Source organism: Cephus cinctus, unplaced genomic scaffold (genome assembly GCF_000341935.2).
Source record: "Cephus cinctus unplaced genomic scaffold, Ccin1 Ccin1_scaffold1698, whole genome shotgun sequence".
NCBI lineage: Eukaryota > Metazoa > Arthropoda > Insecta > Hymenoptera > Cephidae > Cephus > Cephus cinctus.
The window spans coordinates 10,251-33,180 of NW_014333948.1; the positions used below are offsets into that span (position 1 = coordinate 10,251).

General features: G+C 33.9%; 1 protein-coding gene across 12 annotated transcripts; it reads right to left on the reverse strand.

Moving 5' to 3' along the window:
* Positions 1 to 725: 725 nt before the first annotated feature.
* On the reverse strand, positions 726 to 22,672 carry LOC107273513 (protein kinase C). 12 transcript variants are annotated; one of them, XM_025090868.1, is made up of 6 exons: positions 22,654 to 22,672; positions 21,138 to 21,374; positions 10,470 to 10,501; positions 10,258 to 10,340; positions 8,920 to 9,031; positions 8,450 to 8,484 (listed from the first exon to the last, which is right to left on the reverse strand). In XM_025090868.1, exons 2-6 carry the CDS (start codon positions 21,329 to 21,331, stop codon positions 8,465 to 8,467), a joined length of 441 nt encoding a protein of 146 aa, XP_024946636.1. In that variant the 5' UTR covers positions 21,332 to 21,374; positions 22,654 to 22,672; the 3' UTR covers positions 8,450 to 8,464. The 12 variants fall into 12 exon arrangements, with proteins under 12 accessions (XP_024946637.1, XP_015607270.1, XP_024946631.1 ...); XM_025090867.1 differs by lacking the exon at positions 22,654 to 22,672 and adding an exon at positions 21,470 to 21,810 and having other exon boundaries at positions 21,138 to 21,384; XM_025090866.1 differs by lacking the exon at positions 22,654 to 22,672 and adding an exon at positions 21,470 to 21,809 and having other exon boundaries at positions 21,138 to 21,405.
* Between the last annotated feature and the right edge of the window lie 258 nt (positions 22,673 to 22,930).

Genomic DNA, 22,930 nt, shown 5'->3' on the forward strand with positions numbered 1-22,930 from the left:
GCTCGAAAAGCTCGTAAAGTGGAAATACAAGCTTCAAATGAGTTGCATGAGGAAGAATTAATCGCTGATTAATCGGTAAGACACTTTATCATTTGATTAAACACATTTAACTTTGAGTTTTTCGTTCGTGAAACTTTAAACGTGTTTTTCTCGAAACGACATTTTTTCAATTTGCTGGCATCATAACTCGAAAACTAATTGATGGATCAACTTCAAATTTGGAACACGTTTACATAATGTAATTTATTAAAAAATGAACCTAAAGTTGGAAAGATTAGATTCTTTAAAACATATTTATTATTGCAGAATGCCGGGGAAAAAATGCTAAAAATCGATCATATTTTTCAAACACGTTCCAACATTCAATTCTCGATTTTTTTTTTCACAATTTACGTTCATGTTCTTAAAAAAACATCTTAAGAATGTATAAAAATTTGTTGGACTATTTCAGATGCGAATTGTGAGCTGTACAATTTCCGCAAATCGACACCGACGCTGAGGACACGCCAAGGGACACAGTGGATTACACCTCAGTTAATGCATGAAATAACTTGAAAAAATTACCAGAGATGTATGAAAATATGAATAAATTATTGTCAGAGTTGCGGAAATTTCCGTTTTTTCACAATAAAAAAAATCCAAAAAATCATCTAATTTTCGGTCTCCTAAAATGGTTGCCCGCTTTAAATATGCATATAGGTAATATTCTATGAAATACCATGACATTCCGGATTGCCGTGATTTTCACGGTAATTTTTAATGAAAAATTTTCTCCATATAGATTTCATATCATGAACAATATAAATAAATTTACAAATAGGTTATATTGCTTATAACAAATATTTACAAGTGGTACATTATTTTAATACTGGACGTACTCTGACTGCATGTACTCACGGATCGATTTGACCCTTTTATTTACTAGACAAAAAAATAAGCAGAGATAATCCACCATGTTTTGAGAAACCGTCGTATGTACATTCTCGTTTATTTGGATTATGTTTTAGAAAGTTAGACGTTGAAAAATTATATATTGGACAATATTATTATATTGGACCCTTCTTATCTCGTTAGCCATCGGTGCCGAGTATTCGCATTTCACGTATTTCCACGCGATTCGCTTGATTTAGATAACTCATGTCATGTCACGATCGGTAATTACGGTATTTACTACGTACCTAGCTCTTGGAATGATATCCTTCCTACAGGAATAAGGGGGAGGACCTAGAGGAGTCTCACTACCAACAGCATGAGACCTTTAGGATTGTACCACTCTGCGACCTGGAAGAAAGACCTATCTTTATAGTTCAGCTCTTCTCCTGTCATCTTGCTTAGCGGATCACGAGCCGTCGAATCAGTTTTGACACTAGGGAAAATAACAAGATCATACGACGAATGACGTACACTATTTTTCCTTTTCGTCCCATATTTCGCTCGCACACTGAAGAAAAATCAGAATTTTTACGAAAATGACAAAACAGATCAGTGAGGAGTATGGGTTTAGACTTAGGTAGCATATTAAATTTTCCTAATTATAGTAATTTCATCTTGAAAAATCGAAATATGTACTAAATATTCTCAACAGATCCCATTACATTCTGAGCACATTCTTTTGATATATCCAGAATACGAACAATCAGCATCTCCAAAGTACTCAGTCTCAATCCAGTGTTAGTCCTATGAAGGAACTCTCAAAGCTTTTGATACGTTCCAAAATTCACTACTAGTACTATGAGTTTCTCGATCTCGTCTCTGCGCTTTAACGCTCTGCGTAAACAGAGGTTTGCCTGCATACAATTGAGTAAGAGATAACCACGTTTGCAGAACTGACAGTGAAATTCGGGAAATGCCCAAAGTATGCCCAAGATTATATGTATTTAAAAGCGTATATAAAAGCCCCTATACCTAAATAAATACTCGTTCTAACTGTGTTTGAAACTATATGTCAATCGTATGTCGTAAGCGTATGGCTAGCTGATGCAAATGCATAAGTTCCGACAATTGTTGACATTATTACATTCTGCACCTATCAGAGCATATCTTCAGAATGTATCGAGTGTTCATTTGAAGCCAACGTACGATTATTTTCTGTATATGCCGAGAATATACTCGAATATATTTAGCATATGCTCACCACACACGTGCATCCAGTTTGAACATTCTGAAAACGGCCTAAGAATATAATTTTCCTATCTGAGAAGAGACTGATGACTTCAAATCGGTATTTCGCGTTCCTAATCATGAAAATAGTTAATAGATCGAATTTGACGAACATATTTTTCCTAAATATAGTTACCAATATATTCTATATCGTTTTGACATTACTTTTACAATGATTATTCGAAATCTAAAAATTGTCACATTGGAATTGATTTTCAGTTTTGAATTAATCATTGTGAAAGTCATATGGAACTAATTGTCAGGCTTTCGCAATTCGTCTGCCAATCCGCATAGTAGGAAAATATCTATTAAATTTGTGCAATTCCATTGATTTGTTGAGTAGAAATCCAAAATGGTGTCCGATTTCTCTAGGCTCTTAACTCGCGGTCGATCGCGCTACATCTGTTAAATGCAACCAAGCAAATGTAGGTCATAAACTCATCATCATTTACATCAAAACTTTCGTTAGTTATAATATTGCTCAAATGATTATTCACCAACACCTTCGTCTAAAAAAGTCTTATTTTACATCATTAGTTGCGTATGAAAAATATGATACGTGTAATTTTCACGCAGACAATAATATTTATAAATTTGAAACAGGGAATACCAGTTGGCTCCAATAAGTTGTATTAGTAACAATTTCTTTGACGTTATTCGACTTTCGAAACACATTATAGCACTTGTTTCTCACATTGACGTGAAACCCACAGCTTTAGTTTGAAAAACGGCTAAAGCTTCCTATAGTTTCTAATTTAATATTTTCAAGTAATTTTAGATAAATAAATATTTTCAACGGGATTATTTCTGATATTATTGTTACTATTTATCTCAAAAAATCCTCCGCAATGATTATAAAACGTAGCAGCACTGCGAGAGACATAAAACAGTGGAAAATACATATGTATCTAATAGATGTATGTACAGCACAACCGATAACGTTACAAACTGCTTTATGATCGACACTAACATAAGTTAAGAAACAGAAGATAATAAAATCGAGTCAATCCAAACTTTGAGGAATTTTATAAAATTAAAGTTCTAAATTACTGCATAGAAGCCAGACTCTTGTGATTTTTAAAGTTTTACAAAACTACAAATGTAAATCCCTTAGATGCAATGCTATCAGGATGGCAATGTCAACGCTAGCAGCAATTCATTAAAACAATCACAAATTAAAACTGCTATTGAAAGACGTTATCGTTCACTAAAACGAGATGACGTTCTCTGACATTACCGTTCATATGAATAAGGCGTGATATAACATATAATAAAAAAAAATTGGACAAGAAATGATGGAAACAAATTACAGCGTCTTGTTCTGTTCACCCTGCATTTGAAATCCAGGTCAATGATTAGAAACGTAGAACAGAATAGAAATACAAAAACACGAAGTTGCAAGAAGAATGACAAGAAGGACATTTAAACAAATCATAGCAAATAGATTTACTTAAAGCATAACTAAAAGAGCATGGCATTCGCACTTAAGAGAAAGATTAAAGTCATGCATACACTATTAGAAACGACCAATGCTGAGCAATTGCAAATTTTACTGTTTGATCTATATTATCCCTTAAACCCAAAAAGAGTTTTTAGTACTCTCAAACCCAAAATGTGGATTATTTTCGTCCGCCTCGTTTCTCACTAACTTAACGTATTGTATTAGGAAAATTTTATAAAAATTCATATATTAGCTTTGAACCATTTATTATAACACTATAGAAAAAATCTGTAATAATTTTTTGCACTATGTTTTTATTATATACGAAGTGGTGAATGGTTCTCAACCTGTTCCAAAAGTTCAAATCGAGTCGAACAAAAAAGACCCAGGTTTTGAGGTTAAGGGTTACAAATTTCATGTTTTCTATAAATTTTAATCCAATTGCTTCAATAATTCGTCTGAAATATTAGTTACAGAGATTCGTCCTCGTGCGCGCAGGCACAACTAGAAAAGCGCATTTTGCGTATTCGTGCAACTGTGCTTAAAAAGCGGATAAGTCAATTGATTTGTTCTAAATCCATATAAATTAGTAAGCCAACAATGTAATGTACAAGCGATATAACTATTCGTTAGCTAACAGTTATATGTATTTAGGCATGCAGGAAAATACTACAGGATATAAGAAGGTCAACAATTGTATGGCATAGAAATATTTCTCTTAACGGAAACCACAATCGTATAATAGTAAAAAAAAAACTACAAGCCGTGATAACTATATGGAAAATTCTTTCTGCCATCTTTTGCAACTGTTCGTAAACTGGTCGCATACAATAATTGTGAAAGCTCAACATTTCTCTATCGGAGTCCAAATTTTAAGCCTACGTTAAACTTTGAGGTTCTAATCGAAGCCTCTTTCGATTCTCTTCAATACTAACCTCTTGCTTTGAACCTATATGTCCTATCATTTTCAATTTTATCTCATTTTGAATTTCCATTTTATACTACAATCTCTTTTAATGTTCCATGTCCTACTAAAACGTCGAAAATTAATTAAAAAACTCGTTTATAAAATAATTTTTATACACGTACCTAGATAGTTATCATTTAACATTTGCTAAGTTCTCTTCTAATTTGATGAGTACATGACACAAAGTTATACATTTATTAAATCTAAAGGAGTTTAATTGTTAGCATTGTAAAAAATTTGTTATCGATCACTAAATTTACGAATAATTGAATAATTTTTTAATTGTCAATTATTTAATATTTTTGTATTTTTGAAACATCATAATATTGCGAAGAGGATTGTTAAACGTGATGGAGAGTTTATTTGAAAAATTTCCACGTCGATACTAACCTGATATCAACAAGAATAATGATCAATATTTTAACAAATAAATTAAAGCATATAGCAGTAAATCCGTACATAAAATTAATATAAATAGATCAATGATAAAAAGCTGATTTCATTTACATATAGGTATTAATTAACTAATTATCCCTAACTTCGTCATGTTCAGAGAAAGGGAATATCGTATACTAAGTAAGAAGACCTAATCGAGATAGACTGTATATGTTAGATGATCATCAAAGTTATGCAGCAGAAACGGAGTACAATACTTGGACGGTTGATCGTTTTATGTTACCATAAAGGAATTAATTCGGAATTATATGAAATTCGTTTTTTCTATTTTCCAGATTTAGGACCCGGTTCATGAGTTTTATTACAGACTTTGAATACCTACATAGCGCCTGAAAGTGGCAAGAATGGAAGTTTTAGCAATTGTTGGGCCCAATGTAGAAGGTTGAACCAAATGTAATTATACACGTAAAATAGGGGAGAGCGGAGGAACCGCACGCATCTAAAGAAGATCTGAAATTATTGAGTGAATATTCATCAAATTTATTAATTTAATAAACTTTTAGTTCTAATAATAAAGACTTACTTTCAGTTGTAGGCATATTTTTTGTAAACAAAAGCCAAGTGGGCCAACGGTTGCTAATTCTGAGAAAACCTCAACGTTGTCGAGCTACTCGGGCGTAGCGCAACGGTCGCTCATTGAAAGGGAGAGGGTGAAGACCAGACTACTCGTCGCTCACAATATTTACTTATATGGGACAAATAAATTTTCATTCGACATCTTAAATGCCTCAGTGGAAACTTATCTGTTCCCTATACTAATCCCTACACAATATAATTTGAAATATTTAATTTTTGTGACTTCGAGAAAGCTTGCCTACGTGTTAATATCCGTAAGCTAGGCTTAAGTTAGTTTTGTGATCTTAAAAATCATTTGTTATACAAAAACTTGTAATATATTATTAACCCCTTCACTGACAGGCCAAATTTTCAATCAGGTGCCATAAATGGCAAATATGTATAGTCAACGTGTGACGCATATGTGCCTTGCTGCCAGTGAAGGGGTTGAACAGGTATTCGATTTTCTAGTGTTAAATGTGTATTACTTTTTGTGAATCTTTTTGACAAAACTCTAAATGTGTGTCAATAAAAAATTATACTGATGATTTTAATCATAATTAAACTTATTACAGAAATTTTCCTCCGAAATAACGCTAGTTATGAGCCGTTCCTTATGAAGTTATAACATTGTACGAATCCCTGATTAGCATGATATCAACATTCCAGCATATCGACTTCACCATCGATAGAGATGCTGTTAGCAGATCGCCATTTTATACATTTAAGTTGGTCAAACCATAACCACATATAAAGTGGAAAACCGTTAGATTTTTTATTTTGAATGATCTAGCACGCAGATATTATGTCAACCAAGGATTCACACGACATCATAATAACTAACTCTTAGCCAGCGTTATTTCGCAAGAAAAGCCTTAGAAAAATTCCTGTAAAGAGTTTAAATATGAATAAAAACATCTGGAAATTTTTTTACTGATAACACATTATAGTTCCGTCAAAAAATAATTCACAAAAAAGTAACACATATTTAGCGCTAGAAAAACGAACATTTCCCTTAAACCGTTACGAATAACATAGAAGTAGTAATTCAATTAGCATAAATTAGAAAGTGTAGTTACAGAAAAATAATGCATGTGCTTGATAAAACTGCGATATTTCGTGATACAATTTACCTCGACATGTTTATTTTAATTACTCTCTAATTTCACTCTTATTTGTAGCAAATAAAGTGTCTAAGCAATTATTACGTTTCTGAAGCGTGTGTCATGCACGGTTTAGTTAAAGTGTTTTGTAAACCAATTCCTTCCTAACGTGACAATCGCTAAAGTTACCAAATATCGCCCTTCAGCCATCGACCTCTCGACTATTGATATAATATATCAACATATTTTTATCTTGACATGCAGTTTTCCATAATCAATCATTTTTAATCTAGATATCATTATTGTCAAGCTGAAATGATAGAGGATGTTGCAAATATATAATCTAATGATGGATTTAGGTCCATGATCCCCTTGAATAGATATTTAAAGACTGTAATTGATGCATTAAATGAAACTAAGATATTTCAACGACGAAGATTTTCCAAGACGAGCCAATGTTGACAAACTGAATATTATTTTAATGGTCAAAGATTTAGATTATTATTTTAATGTTGCTGTTATTCAATTTTCATCTTCAAAACTATTTATGTACAACAATTGTAAGCTTTATTCTACTGATTGCTGTTATACTTTTCAGGATGGAAGTAAATTTCATTCGAAAACTTTAAGTCAACCTAGATATCGTTTAGTTAAATTTTTGAGCTATAAAATTCAATAAATAATACCACGTTACTTACTTGGCGACTTAAAGAGTTATTGGCCGTAAAGTCTTATTTCGTAGGATTAATCATTCGTTAGCAGAATTTGGACGTTTAGAAATGTAGAACTGTTGCATCATATTATCAATTGAAATTCCCAACATATCTCGTGAATCTCGAATTTAACCTAATATTTCATTTAGAACATTTTTATTTTACAGAATAATAAAAATAATAATAATAATAATACTAATAACAAGAACAATGTAGATGATAGTAATAAGATTTAAATAAATAATAACCACAGAAATATATTGTATCCATAATCTTGAAGCGTATCGTGACAGGTGGATTGCGCCGTTGCTTTGTTGCCCCCTAATGAAGCGAATTCGGCACCGACGGTATTGTTTTTGCATCCTATGGTATCACCAACACGGCAACAATGGTGACGCCTATTTCGAAATTCTATGTGAGTATTTGCAACATCGTTGTATCTCGGTTATTGTTGTGTATAATTTATTGATAATTGAACAATGATTCTGAGTATTAGCAGCGAATGGCAAAGTATACTTGCTGGCTGACCATAGAATCGACAAAAAAGAAGCCTTTCGTGTCTCGAGGTTCAACTTCGTACGTCCAATATGTACATAAATTTTTTTTGTTATTGAGTACATTGCTTCCGCGATCACCGTGCGCACGCATTTACATGTAACGTTATTAAAATCGTTGCTTTTTGGTACGGTAGGGGTGGCGAACTCTTTCTCTTAATATTCATTTCGGTGATAATTTAGGATAAAAAGGACTAATGGTGGAATAGGAAAGACAGAGGAGTGTAAGTGGGTGAATAGAGAAAGCTTGATGACATCACAATAGTAAACAGTGGAATACATTCTTCTTTCTGTGTAAAAAAAAGCATTACTTATGCCTTCTATGCATCTAATTGTCGAATAGATTATATGTACCCACAAGAACACACGCGCACAAGTGCATTCTCGAGGTATATAAAACGGAAATTTGATTATCGTGTTATACGCAGAGACACAGAGTAAAGATCTAGACAAAAGAGAAGAGGGTCTGCGATACCCTGCACAACATTTCTTAAATTCTTCGACTTTCGCTTCCTTTATATCCTCATCACATGACCTATAGTAATCAACAGAAAATTTGTTTTTCGTGTTCCTTGAGTGTATCTCCACTCCTTTCTATTCGGTAACCCTTGAATACTTTCTCTGTTTAAAAAAAAAATTGAGTGAATAAGAGCCAATAAATGCCCGTGCAAGGAACGCATGTTGCTCAACAAAACATTACAAATATTACACAAGGCATATCAGAGCTTGTACAAACACCGTAAAAGTTATAGTCGCATGTAAAGTCATTAAAGAGCATGTATGTATACATATGCTATAGACATAGAGAACATACGTATATATATATATATATATATATATATATATAGTTTTGTAGTGTGTACGAGTAGTGTGTATGCATATACATACTTATGTTATTTTCCCACAGAGAAAAAGACTAATAGATAGAAACAGAGGCCAAGCAACACCGTACGAGGATATTATTTGGTACCTTGGCACTTCATGCCCTGGTGGATGACACCATAAAGAAGGCTACCGCAATGGTCGCAGAATGTAGGGCTGTTGTAGGTATGCTGCTTGAATTGATGCTTCGTCCGAGTGTCCTGCGTTAGGTCACCATTACATCGTGCACACCGACATTACCATTCAAATAATATTAGCCACTTTAGGGATAAAGATTCTAATAGGAATTGGAGGTTCTTTGGAGCGTGGTTCACTGGACCGGACTCACGAATTTACCACCCCCGCCTACGTTACTGTTAGTCTTTTTCCAAACCCAAAATTTAGCATAAGATGGAAGTCTGTTGTCTAATAGCTGATAGTTGCTCACAGTAGCTTGAAAGTATTAGGACACCATGTCATTTAATTTTGGTCGGTATTATTCTCATTTAGATGTCGCGTATTCGGTTACAACAATTGAAATTCACAAAAGCCAATGCGAATTGTTGCTCCTGGTAACAAAATAACAACCACTCTCAGATTGATCCTTCCAAAATGCTAACCCAAATCGTTCGTTCTGGTCAAAAAGCGATAAAGCATCATAAGCTATCTCGTTATCCCGTAAGCATGAGCCCGGAGGCATAATTCAATTGCTATCTTACGTTAAAAACTTATTAGTGGTAACGAGGTCGTTTATTAGTGATGATCCTCGACCAAATTTTGATAAGCTCTATCCTCAAACAACACACTCTTACTCAGCCTATGTCTCCGTCGAATTGTAATGCGGCATTGTTTTGCGGAGCTCAATAATTTTTTCATTAGTCTCATAATATATGACATTTGCGTATTATCGGGCACACCACACGATGAGCACGTGAAAGTAATTCTCTTAAATTTCACCTCTAGTAGATTTTTGTAGGGCTTTCATCAACGCGTTGCAATTTATTTCAATCGACCAAATATTTCTTAGAACCAGCTTCTCTACTAGAGCTTTTCCAACACGTATAAATCAGTGAAAATCATCGAGTAAGTTGTATGCAGCGTCACAAATATCACGCACATGTGACCCACTGAAACACTAGGGCATAAAAAAGCTCCCCGTTCCTTGTATGTTCATCTTTTAAAAATTCTCTGAAATGATTCATCTACATTTTACCAGCGTCGTGCAATATATTTGCTCTCTTTCACACCCTACGTCTACCTCCACGACCACCTCACACTCACGACCGAATTAAAGTCCAGCAGGCACATCATATTACATAAATGAAATAGAAATTCAGCATCAGAACAATGATTTTCTGTAGCTATTCCGTTAACATTTAACAGCCCTAATTGGCTCTAAAATGAATTTTACAATCTGGAAAATGATTGAACCATGGTCAAAACTTACATCAGAGTCAGCACCCTTGTCAGCTCCAGGGCATGTGAATGTAACGTATTCGTGGCATCTCTTGTGTACGACGAAGCTGCATACTGGAACACAATTGCGAAATTTTGTCATTTGAAATTTAGTGAGACAGCTCTCTCATTTCTAGAGTTCCTGCATTATTCACTGACTGTGAAGGATATTATCCTCACTATTACTTTCGAATAATCATTTACCTTGACATTGGTAGCCCTGCTTCCCGAAACCCCTGAAACAGAAAAAGTTTAAAGTAAGAAGACGCATAACCAAATTATTCAACATGTAATCGTGAAAAAATGAAGTTCCATTTACGAAAAATCGAAGTAGTATAGCTCAGCGATATATAGGTATATCCTGAGCAACAATCGAATTTCCTTCCTTCTTATGCTCAAACGATAAATCAAAGAGAAGAACAGGATGGGTGACTTTCAAATGTATTTTTAAGAAGGTAATTCTGCGTAGCAGCGCCCTTTCTTTATATTCCTAAACAAAGTCATCAGCTGGAATTGTGATCAAATTAGTGTCCGTAAGAGTGAAGTTTGGTTTTTTAAATAATGAATTTCTTATTTGTTTTCATGGACTCTTGTAGATAGCCGAAAATAGAGTTTGGAAATTTTCGACGAAATATATGCATAACGGCGCCAATTCGCCTCGGAAACGGATCATGGCACGAAGCATAATGTACTTTACATTGTACAAAGAGGAATTACGTATAAAAAAAGAACGAGAAGCCATACGGGGACTAATGCAGCAGATCTGTACTCCTTTTTTTATGCCGGTACTTACGAGACACGTACGACTGAGCGGAAGAACGAACAGAACGAAAGCGGTGGCTACATAGATAAATGGAGAACAAGAAAAGAGCTCGAAGGGGTGGAAGGCAGATAGTAGTGCAAATCTCTGATTAGCCTACATTGCTCGGCAGCTTAAGAGATCCACGAAGTATTGTCTGCGTCAGCGTAAGTTGCAACCAACTGAGAATTAAAGAACAAACAGGGCAGTTTTATTTGACAGCATGATACCGCGTTTTATAAATATTTATCATCTCATTACTTTGGTTCGAGATCTTCAGACGGATATATGTATATATATATATATTTATTTATTTACTTATTTATTTATTCATTTATTTATTTATTTATTTATTTATTTATTTATTTATTTATTTATTTATTTATTTATTTATTTATTTATTTATTTATTTATTTATTTATTTATTTATTTATTTATTTATTTATTTATTTATTTATTTATTTATTTATTTATTTATTTATTTATTTATTTATTTATTTATTTATTTATTTATTTATTTATTTATTTATTTATTTATTTATTTATTTATTTATTTATTTATTTATTTATTTATTTATTTATTTATTTATTTATTTATTTATTTATTTATTTATTTATTTATTTATTTATTTATTTATTTATTTATTTAGAGAGAGAGAGAGAGAGAGAGAGAGAGAGAGACAGTGTCCTACGAGATTGGTCATTAGGCCCAGCTTAATCTCTAACTGAGGTCATGGCTTACGGGGTCGTAACCCGTAGCCTAGATGTAACGCGTCTCTGCGCGACGAAAGCCTTTGTTTCAGCTAATTAAGTTAACCTACTTTGTATCGATTTCTGAGTCGATGTGTCGCAAAACGAAAACTTGGAAAATAGGATCGAAGAACGAGTCGAGCTTACTAGTTCGTCTGCCTTGGTCGACGGATTCTTCATCTACTGGGGACATGCTTCATCGCAATCACTTCAAATTAAGTTTCTTAGCTCTTTAAATACCTATTCTGACCTTGAGCTTAGGCAACGCATAATTGATATTCCATCATAATTATCCAGCGAATATGCATTTATCTCTTTTATCAACTTATACGCCCTGTACCATACCTCACACGTTACATGGAAAACTAATATAGAGCAAGTCAGCGCATGCATAACATTGGTGCTAGTTAATGTGTATGAAATAAGCAGATTATGAATCCAATATCACAGTAGTGCTCGACGTGTGCTATTTCTAATATACAAGGAAATACGTGCTTCAGCGTAATACATTCTTCAGGTCACAATCAGAAGATAATTAGTGTTAAACTTGGCATTTTTCAACGTATACGCGCGCAGCTGACGATAGATGTGCTAGCGCACCCACATCAGTGTTGCTCATTGATGACCTAGCGATCTCGTATTTTTCGTGCTCATGAGCTACGCTGGCCCACGAATGAACATCTTTGACTGGATCAGCATGTAGCCGTAAACCGGTAAGTTACTTTCGGAATTCGAACTAAAAAATTAATTATGCTAAAAAATGTATTTCTTAATTTTTCCCGTAGAATTCAACCATGTTATTCGTTTGTGCCATTTTTGGAACACTGTATACAGCACAAATACATCCGATGAGAAAAAATCATAAATTTACATTTTGACACGTCATCATTCAGTTTGAGTATCGGCAGACAAGCTCAACAAGATATAGACGAGGAAAATTGATCAATATTCTTTATTGTCCGTAAGTAGGTATGGCTAGCGGGCTTCAGAAAACCTATATAAATGTATATAACACGAACATGAAGACAGCAAAGTTTAGTGTTCTCATTGAATGCCATCCCAGATAGCATTCAATTCAAGAAGAATTCTATCAGACATCTGTCTCTAGAGCTCTTTAAAACTTCGACATTAAAGTCGTTTAGGCATCTTATAAGCACCGTGCATAGACTATGCCAGCGCGACTTGTGCCAGGAATTGGAATCAATGTCGCGACTTTGCCATGCTTCATAAATTTCAATCTTAAACATCAATTCACAAATAACAGCAAACAATGTAATCAATTAGCACCCCTTTAATTTGCAATCTCAGTACCAGATGGCGCGTCAGTCTCTATACACGGTACCTATAGAGATTCTTATGAAATGACATTTGTTAGCTAGTTACGTAAGAAATCTTTTATTCTTTTTTCTGATGTTTCATAGATGTCTGACGCATCCTATGCACCTCTGTGTTATCTGGAATGTTATGAATCGACGTTGTTGCAAATGAAAATCCATGAATTGAAGAACAAAAATATAACATACAATCAGTACAAGCAAAGCTGATAATAAAGTAAAATGATAGTTTGAAATATATAATACTTATAATTCATATCACTAACAGGCCTGAATTAAGAATATTCTGCCATTTCATAATGTCTTGAGATGATTTCTCGATAGTGGATATGGCATCCTGTGCATTATTTCGTTTAATTAAATAATAATTGCCAAAAACGTATGTTCCAAGTGACCATATTTGTTTTATACTCGCTATCGCTTCAGCATAAGTCTGTAATAATTATCTTATCCAAATGAGTTAGCTTTAACACAATTCACATACCTGATACTATAGTTCAATATACAATGTATTATTTTTTTTTTATATTATCGACAAATATAAGGAAGTCAAACAAGACTCCTTATTTATGATTATTTTTAACATTCTAAATATTGTAAAAGTTGGTGTTTTCTATAACTTCCCTTTTTAAGTAATGAATACTTCAATATTCAATTTCCAGATACCAGACACCCTTCGTACATTATGATTTCAAAAGACGTCATTTTGCTCTCTAACAAACATTTATTTAAAACCTGTACAAATGTTATGAGGATGCATGAAGTCAGTTTTGCAACTTGCCGTAGCTGCTAGTTCTACTATACTACAGTAGTAACGTTGCTAGAGTTGAGTTAGATAAAATCGGTAAACAATCCAACAGGCGGTTCTGTTGGCAGTACGCCAGATTTTACGTTATATACTGTAACTAATTTGTAACGAATATTATTTACAACTGTCAAGACTGGTAAAGTAGCAATTTCCTCATATGACGATTTTAGCCACTTAACTCTAGAGTGAATCAGGGTTCGGAACGATAAAGGGATATTTCTGTTACAGTAATAATAAAACGTTCTTTCGGGTTAACCTTTCTCATTTATTATAATTCAGGTATCTATTCTTCTCTCGCGTTTCTGTCGGGTATATCAAAAGTCGATGTTTTCAAAGTGTTGGGAATGGCTTGATGTTACGGAAGCCAACACTTCGGGCTACGGATGACTCGAATAGCGAGAGCGAACATTCTTTGCTAATTTCCAGAGTAGCTAACGCTGCGCTACTGCATTCTGCGCTCAGACGGAGGCTGAATTGGTTGCTGTAATGGGAAAAAAAAACCACAGAGTTCTCGACGGACGGTATGGTCTAAAAGAGAATGCTTCTCTCGCATATGAGAGGATGCAGAATAGAAAATTTACAGGATATAATATCCTTCAGGATATGTATGTATAATGCCAGGTTGTTCAAGATAACGTTAGAATCACATTAAAGCGTGCTGAATCCAAAAAAAAAACCATAACATCGAAACAATAACTATTCCCATGGTCCTTCGATTCTGCTTGAGGGTACAGTGGCCACCTGGTGGCGGGGCAGTGAAGTAGTGCTCGCTCGTGCTTCTCGCATACTTGTGTGTTGCTTAGGGACTCTTGTCACAAATTAGCCGACTGGGATTGATTTTCCTCGGAATTTTCTTTAAACGTTTTTAGAACATTTTTATTATCTTGACACTATTGCTTTCTCCCCTTAGAAATTCCTATAAGCGAGAACGACAATCTCTGCGAAATTAAGAAGTAATTGCTGTAATTGCCGCGCTATTATTTGAGGGAAACTTATATACGCTAAATTTTCTATTATTGTATTGAAGATCAGCCAGGATCCTGTAGAGAGGCGTCTTGTATCGATTAATAAAGTGTTATACAGCATTCATTGATAAAGATTTTTCATTTTCTTGATTTGTGCATCTATTTAGACTTTCATAAATTACTTGAATAAAATGATCAAATGATACGATAATGAATTTCACCTACTCTAACTCTGATTTGGGATAGACAATTTGTATAAAGTAATACAATATAAAATCTATCAAATTTTCGGTAATCACTTGCATCAACTTAATTCCGCACATTATTGTGACTGCTATACAAATCTATCTGGGTATAGTGACCTTATTTGTAAGCAACTTCTCCGTATCCTTTATATTTTTTATTAAAGTATAATATATAGAATTATAAGGTTAAATAATTTCATTCTTTTATAAATGATACCATCCCCGGAACATTGCACATCGTATTTTTCAGAAATGGTATCCCAAATCCTACGTGCATTTTCCATGAAATTTCATATTTGATATTCAGATGGTAGGAATGAGGAATTACAAACGAAAATCAAATAAAGGAGCCTATCTTTGTACTGAAAATAGTGATCGGAACCAATGTGATAACTATCAAAAATATTCAATCGAAAACTTTTAATAAATCTTATATAATAGTTTTTAACAGCCTATGGCAGTTTCTGTTTTCTGCCTGTTTAATCTACATATTCTTGAAAAATGTATTACATACTTCTAGAAAGTAATATGCCCAAGATTACGCAAACGTAATTAATTGAAAACTGTTAAAATTATAAATAAAGATGTTATATTAGCGTTTCTGAATTGATATATTATTCCTAGAGATATATGTATATATATAACTTGCATTCGGCACTTCATCAGTATAAAATTTTATTAGACCTGACGACAGCAACAAATAATAAACAAGATGCGTATTCTTAGGTCATTGCAATCAAACCATCGATGTAAGAAGAAGAAGCAGAAGATAAATGAAATTAAAAGAAAGTACAGAAGAAAGAAAAGCCGACAAAAGAAACGCGAAGAAATTCTAGATTGTTGAATTACAGTTATCCGGTTGTAGGCTTTGTTGAATCCATGGGTTTCAACATGGCTTAAATCACAATTATCATAAACGAGATATTTTTACACGGTGGAAAGTAAGAAAGTCTCCTGCTAGCCAAAATGTAACTAAAAGTATTTTAGCCTTCGGATATTACACCTACAGATGTATAAGTAATGCAATAATTGAATTTTGGAGTAGGACTTTGAAATATGTTTATAGGAGGTAATACTTGAGAATTCGGCTCAACCGTAAGAGAACATGGTCCTCGTAGTCTTATTAGACTATCCTTGCACTTCTAAAGTCGTTCTTTTGTTATCTCTATACAGGAAAAATTCTGTATGACGCCTCTATTGAGGTATCACAACATAATTTTCCATATCACCCTGTTGCATATATGTATGAATACCTTGAACAATAATCTTGAAAGAAAAGGCAAGATTTGTTGTAAGTATATAAAAAAATGGCAAACCTGAAAAGTCGTACAAAAGTTCCCTTTACGATAGGTAAGTGTCCAAAATTTTAATTTAAAAGTGAAAAATGATTTTATTTTTGTCCCTTTATTATCTATCGATAACATGGTATACTCAATATTTATTGATTCCACCTGGAAAGAGTCTACGGAAAATCGACTAGATTAATATCTTCTCATTCTGCCGATTCCTGATTGATCTCCATTAGACTCAGTCATTATTTATAAGGGTGCTTGTATTGATCTTCGCCAGTCCGTATTTAGCAATAAATCACCATTTTGCTACATCTTATTCTTGAAATGTTATTAAATGTATTTGATGGTTAACCTTATTTTCTGTATCTTCCAAGGAAAGAACAAGTCAAACACAAAACGGTATAGAATTATATACAAAATTCCTTTAGTATAAAATCTATTGTTTTCATTAACGTATCGTATATAAAAAATATCTCAAAATACTGTTACTACTTTTCCGCAATACCGATTGCGATTACCGCTGTCGACGTTCAATGCTTTTGAATTTGCCGCTTGGTGTGCACATTCATGGCATGCAGGGAATTAAACAGATTGCGATTACTTTAGAAATTTTAAGATATGAAGTAAGTTTTTTTCGGTTATGGATCAGTGGCCGGTGCGCATGCAATGAGTCTTTAGTATTTTCCTTTTTAAGAAAATTCCTAAATAAAAAAATTTCGAAATTACTGTTGTAATTTTTCTGCGTTGTTTATCGGTGCAATTGCCGTCACAGATATCAAGTTTTTTCTGGTATTAATTATTGTTTTAATGACGAAAAGTGTTATTCGAGATTATAAAGAAAAATGTTGTATTCTTAAGAACTTATGCTATTTATTGTGATAAATCTAATAAAGAAATATCTGATAAACAATTCGAGAACAAGATAATCCGCGCCAATTCGCTTTTAAGAACCCATAACTATTCAAAAAATTAAAATGCTTAAGTCTCCTTTTCAAAATAGACAACCGAGATTCAGCTGCTATCTGTAAAATATTTGAAACCTCATAAATATTGTTGTATATATTAACCATAACATCAGAATACACTGAGTCCGGCGTCATCATTGTACTTATATCACGAATAATTGAAACAAATATCTAATACGTACTGAAACAGCCATTATAAGAATCTGCAGGAAATTGTCCATTGACGTGAGGGGTGTTTTTTGCTCAAATTCAAAGACTTGTCACGAAGGAGGGTTTTTTTTCTGAGAATTTCCCAAAGTGATTTTCGGGTATTTCGTGATCTTAACGTTAATTTTGAATAAATAAAAATTATGACAATTTCTTTTGTCATTTTTCACCCTGTCTGACTTCAATACAGTTACAATTTTGAACGTAAAACATGTAGAAAAAAGTCGAGTCTTAAAGGGACAAATGATGGGATATAAGTAAAAATGCAGTATAAAAATGTAATAACTAGAGTCGTGTTGTGCCAAAGCAATTATTTCTTTCTCAGAGCAATAACCACAACCCAGGTAAAAAATTATACATAGTATTTATATTGTACTTAACATTGTTATTACTGGTTGAACATTGCTCTATAGAAAGTTCTGCACGAATTAAGCACTGAATGAATCTTTATTTATACTGATATAAGTTAATATTTTGAAGTTAATATTTTTCTGACCACGAAGTTTAAAATTCGTGCGCGAAAGAGGCTGCGTAATTAGAACTTTGAATAGAAATGACTGTAGGATTATTAAAATATATCTTGCACATATGTTGCAACAATTCAATAACTGTCACTTGATACACGATCTACTCTGTCACATGCATATACAGTTTTAGATCTTATGATGCATACATGCGATCTAGAAAGCATAAACATTTCTAACATTATAAACTTCTGTAACTTCTATTAAATTTACAAATTTGTATGAAAAATTAATAATGAAATAAATACGATTACAGTCTACTAGTATTATATTCTAGTTATTATGTTATGTCAAAAAAAGAATGTGAAGTAATACTTGCATCTATACCGAAAAAAAGAATAGTAAAAATTGCGGTAATTTCGATTGTTCTAATCCCTTTACAAAGTTAAATATATTATTTCAATAATTAAATAAATTATTTCAATAATAAAATTATGATAAGAATTTGGTAGTAAATGATAGTAACCCCTATAATTAATGTAACTGGTGAATTGATTAACACAACATTAGTATATAGTGTTGCATACGACAGTCACGTAGATTGTACGTAAAATAATATTAACACACACTTGTTTATAACTATAAAGAGATCTTTCTATCGCTGAAATTAATCCTGTTTGAATCTATATACGATGTACATATTTAGAGTAATGATAAAAAATGGGTATTTGTGCGGTTGTCAATATTGGTGGATTCGAACCAAAGATGTTTGGGATGCTCGAATTGAGAAATCTGACACTCTACCCATTGAGCCACTAACTCAATTTACGAACCAATTTTTCGTTCTATATTCGTTATAATCAAAACTAAGTCATATTGAAATTCTCATAATAGAAAAAAAATTATTAATAAAACATTTCTAAAGTTCAACATTTTTCTTAATTATTTCAATTTCATTTATTATTCACCATTTTTTATTCTACACAATTATCGCTTTAGTTTGTTAAATAGTTAATTTTATTAAGTTCCATCGTATCAAACATCCCAATTTTTCAGCACAATCACTGCTCTGTAGCAACTACCTGCGGATTTAAATTAGTTCCATGGTGCTCTGTTTTCTTTAAATTATACAGCTACGACCTGTTGGATCATTAGTCGTTCATTATTGTTGTTAGTAGAGTTATTATAACATTTTAACCCTGCCGATATAGTATTAACCGCTTCACTGGCAGCGACGCACATATGCATCACGCAGTGACTATACCTACCATTTGTGGCACCTGACTCAAAATTTGGCCTGCAAATGAAGAGGTTAAAAACTCTAATTTATTTTCTGTAAAATTTGAACTGGATAATAAACAATTATATATAATTATATAAAATTATATATAATCAGATTAAAAATGTTTCTCTATCTAATCAGATAGAAAACTTTACAAAGATACATTATGTAAACTTTGAATTCTATACAAATGATATTCGCTAAAATAGGATAATTGTATATGTAAAATTTACATTTTCATAGTGAATTATTGTAAAATTTTTGATATGATCATATAGAAAAATGTTGGATCAGATTATATATTACCATTTTTTTCCGGTGAGTGACATTAATTATTAGTCTGTTTTGATGAATTTCTTTTGACTTTAATTACAATTTAATTTGATCTAAAATCTGTTTTGATTATTTGTATTTACGTCCTTTAACACTTTAGGGAAAGTAAGAGAAATAGAATGAATTTCTAGAGAAATTGTTAAAGGTACAATAGTCTTCAAATTTTTATTTTGTAAAATACTGCTCCCAGAGGTTTTAGAAAGTTTGAAGATGATAAACATTTTTTAGCTTTTCCTGGTTCATATTTCCTGTATACATCGCCGAGAGTAGTTTAAAGATACATTTAGAAAAATGAAGTTTAGGAATGCTCTCGATAGTTTATTGTACATAGAGCGTGTAGCAATGACGTATTCATCGAGAAACAAACAGGTAAAAATAGAAAGAGATGAATTCTATTCTGATGGACATTTACAATGCATATAACTATATGGCTTACTTAGTTATGCGTTCATCTGTCAAGATATTTCAGAATTCTCTTTAATTATTACAGGATCTGTAACGTAACATAACATGAAAAACTGCAGCTAAGCATACCTGAACAAACGAGAAACATCGAAGAAGGTGGTTGGCAAGTCCGTGACCAGATCTCTCGCGGATCGATACACGAGAGAGTGTTTCCGGGAAAAGGACGTGAGCCCTGGGAAAATTTAGTAGAACGAAGCTTGCAAGAATAATGGGAAAAACGAAGAATGATAAAAGTTACGATGTTTCTGTACGTTAGATAAATATGGAAACCACTCAATCTATGTACCTATTCATCTATTTATCTATCTACCTGCACAGCCACCTAGTTATCCCAGTTATTCGGGAATTATATATGCTGAACAGCAGGTCTCACAGCATTCTCGCAAGATTGTTTTAACTAATAGTTCGTTCGTGTCATGTTATGTTTAAGAGAACTTGAGAAAATCGAAAGCTTCCGCGTCCACTATTTTTGATCTCACGAAGTGAGCAAGTGTCCATCTCTGAGTTCCGAAATACAACGGTGAACCTATTTAGATATATACTTATAAACACAATCCCTATAGCGTTTAAGCTATAATAGAAGAACGAGAATAGGAGTGGATCTAGAAAAACACTATAGGAATTTGTAACATTGGAGAATTTCTGTCGGCACGTAAGCTGTGTCTAATTTCGTGTGCGCGGGCTCTCAAGGCTAAATCAGTTAACATAGAGCGTCGCTCGTACATTCGTTCATTCGCTTGTTTGTTCGATTATTCGCTCGTTCATTCATTCGTTCGTTCGCTATCCTAGCTAACGGAACTCGAAATGACCGCATGTCAAAGTAAGCGGTGCTCTTGTAGGATCAACAGTTTCACTTGTATGAGGTACCTAAGTATTGTCCGAAAGAGTATTAACGAGCTACAGATTTATTAAATAAATAAGGAACAGAATTTGAACAAAATGTGTAAAAATTTTCGAACTCACCATATAAAATCCTTGCAATGGCTGCAGAAGGTCGGTTGTTTGAAGAACCTTGGCATGAAACTATGACCCTTGACCATGTAGACATTCTTTTTCTTGAGAGCACCCTTACGACCGCGTAACTTCTTCCCAAAAGCGGTGTTGATATCTCCCGGACCAAGCGAGTCCTCGCACGTGTTACCCTCCTCATCCGCCATCGGTGCAATTTACGCCCGAGGATCGGTGCAGGGAACGAAAATCCTAATTAAAACTTCGAAGATGAAGATGACAACTAAAATAACGATTACCAGGAGGATAAACGTTTCCCGTATTCCGCGAAAGTAATATTACTCAACTAGACACACGAGTCACAGCACAGCCAGGATGACGCTTTGCTACCGCTCTTGACTGTACGGCACACTCTTTACTCTCCTCTCTTTCTCGAACTTCTCCGCTCTCTCCCTCTCTTGACCCTCTACTTTCTCTTTTCAACGCTGATTCTCTCGTTCTATCGTACACAGAGCGCGAACGCACGCCGGATTAGCTGTCACCGCTCGAACGCTTGACTCGGGCTACCCGATAATTTTAGATTCTCGCGCAGTGCTTCACTGCGCCACTGCTCAGCCTGCACCGCGCACTGGAATATCGACATCCAGCGTTCCGCTGGCAATGTGGACGCCGACGCCAACTACGAGGCCACGGCCGAGGCCGAGCTTGCTGATGTTACCGATACTACCGATGCTAACATCGCTACGGGCTATATCCTCTTCCACAATTACTTGATTACCTTGACAACATTCCATTCTTTCTTCTTAATCGTCCTTCTCTCCGAATTCGCTTCCTGCTTTTTGTTCTTACATTTTCCTGATTTCCTCACCAACGTGGTGACCCGTCGTGTTATAATGATTTACCGAGTGATGAAAATAAATTGCCATTAAAGTTATGAAGAACATCGTTTTCAATTGTTTATAACATAACAGCAACCAGCGTTTAATGGAAATTTACCATTAGGAATTCCCAGGCCGTAGAGAATGACGTTTACTTACGATGAGCGACTGATTAATCAGTTATTTCGTATCAATTTAAACATCTGGAGCAGCTGGTCAAGCTCGTAGCTGATATGTAACATATTCTCTAGGCTGAATTGTACGCGCTCCGGTCAGCCGAAGAGTACCAGAGACCAGCGAATAGCTATAGCCTCTAAACCGGTCAACCGGAAAGACCGTAACCCAAGTATAGTGACGTACGGGTCAATAATATCCCCAGGCTATTTTTAATAACGGCTCTGTGCCTCCTATAGTCCTATAGCTATTGCGGTATGTATCTATGTATGTACACTTATGATATCCTACAGAATTAAGGACAGTTTGGACATCATTAAATATCGCAACCTTATACCAAAATTGACTATGAAAATCGCATTACCAGTACAGTAACGCTGGACGAACGATCATCATAGGAACTTATCGCCTATTGTTTTTTCGATAAGAACGGTAACACCAATTACGGTCAGTGAAGTAATCGAATTTAATCACCGTACCCATTTAACAACAACTGTTCAACACTCGGGTAAGTTCGTCTCTTCATTAATCTACGAAATTACATTGAATGGCACAAGAACACCAGAGCTGTTTCAATTTATTTTCACGGAAACGACAGAATTGGTTAACGGAAGTATTTCTACTAATTGTAATGATCAATCGATATGTATGTCACTGCATACAAACGATATACACTGAATATGTAGCTAAATTATCGACTGTAGATAATACCACGGACGACATATCTATGCTATCAAATAATAATGAGACATCTAT

What these genes read in the sequence shown, in the direction of transcription:
- LOC107273513 (XM_025090863.1), bottom strand. An exon ending in CATTGCAAGGATTTTATATG is followed by an intron (nt 10,502 to 21,137) that starts GTGAGTTCGAAA and finishes TTTCTGTTTCAG; the next exon opens with GGGTTTCGGGAAGCAGGGCT. An exon ending in GCAGGGCTACCAATGTCAAG is followed by an intron (nt 10,341 to 10,469) that starts GTAAATGATTAT and finishes ATTGTGTTCCAG; the next exon opens with TATGCAGCTTCGTCGTACAC.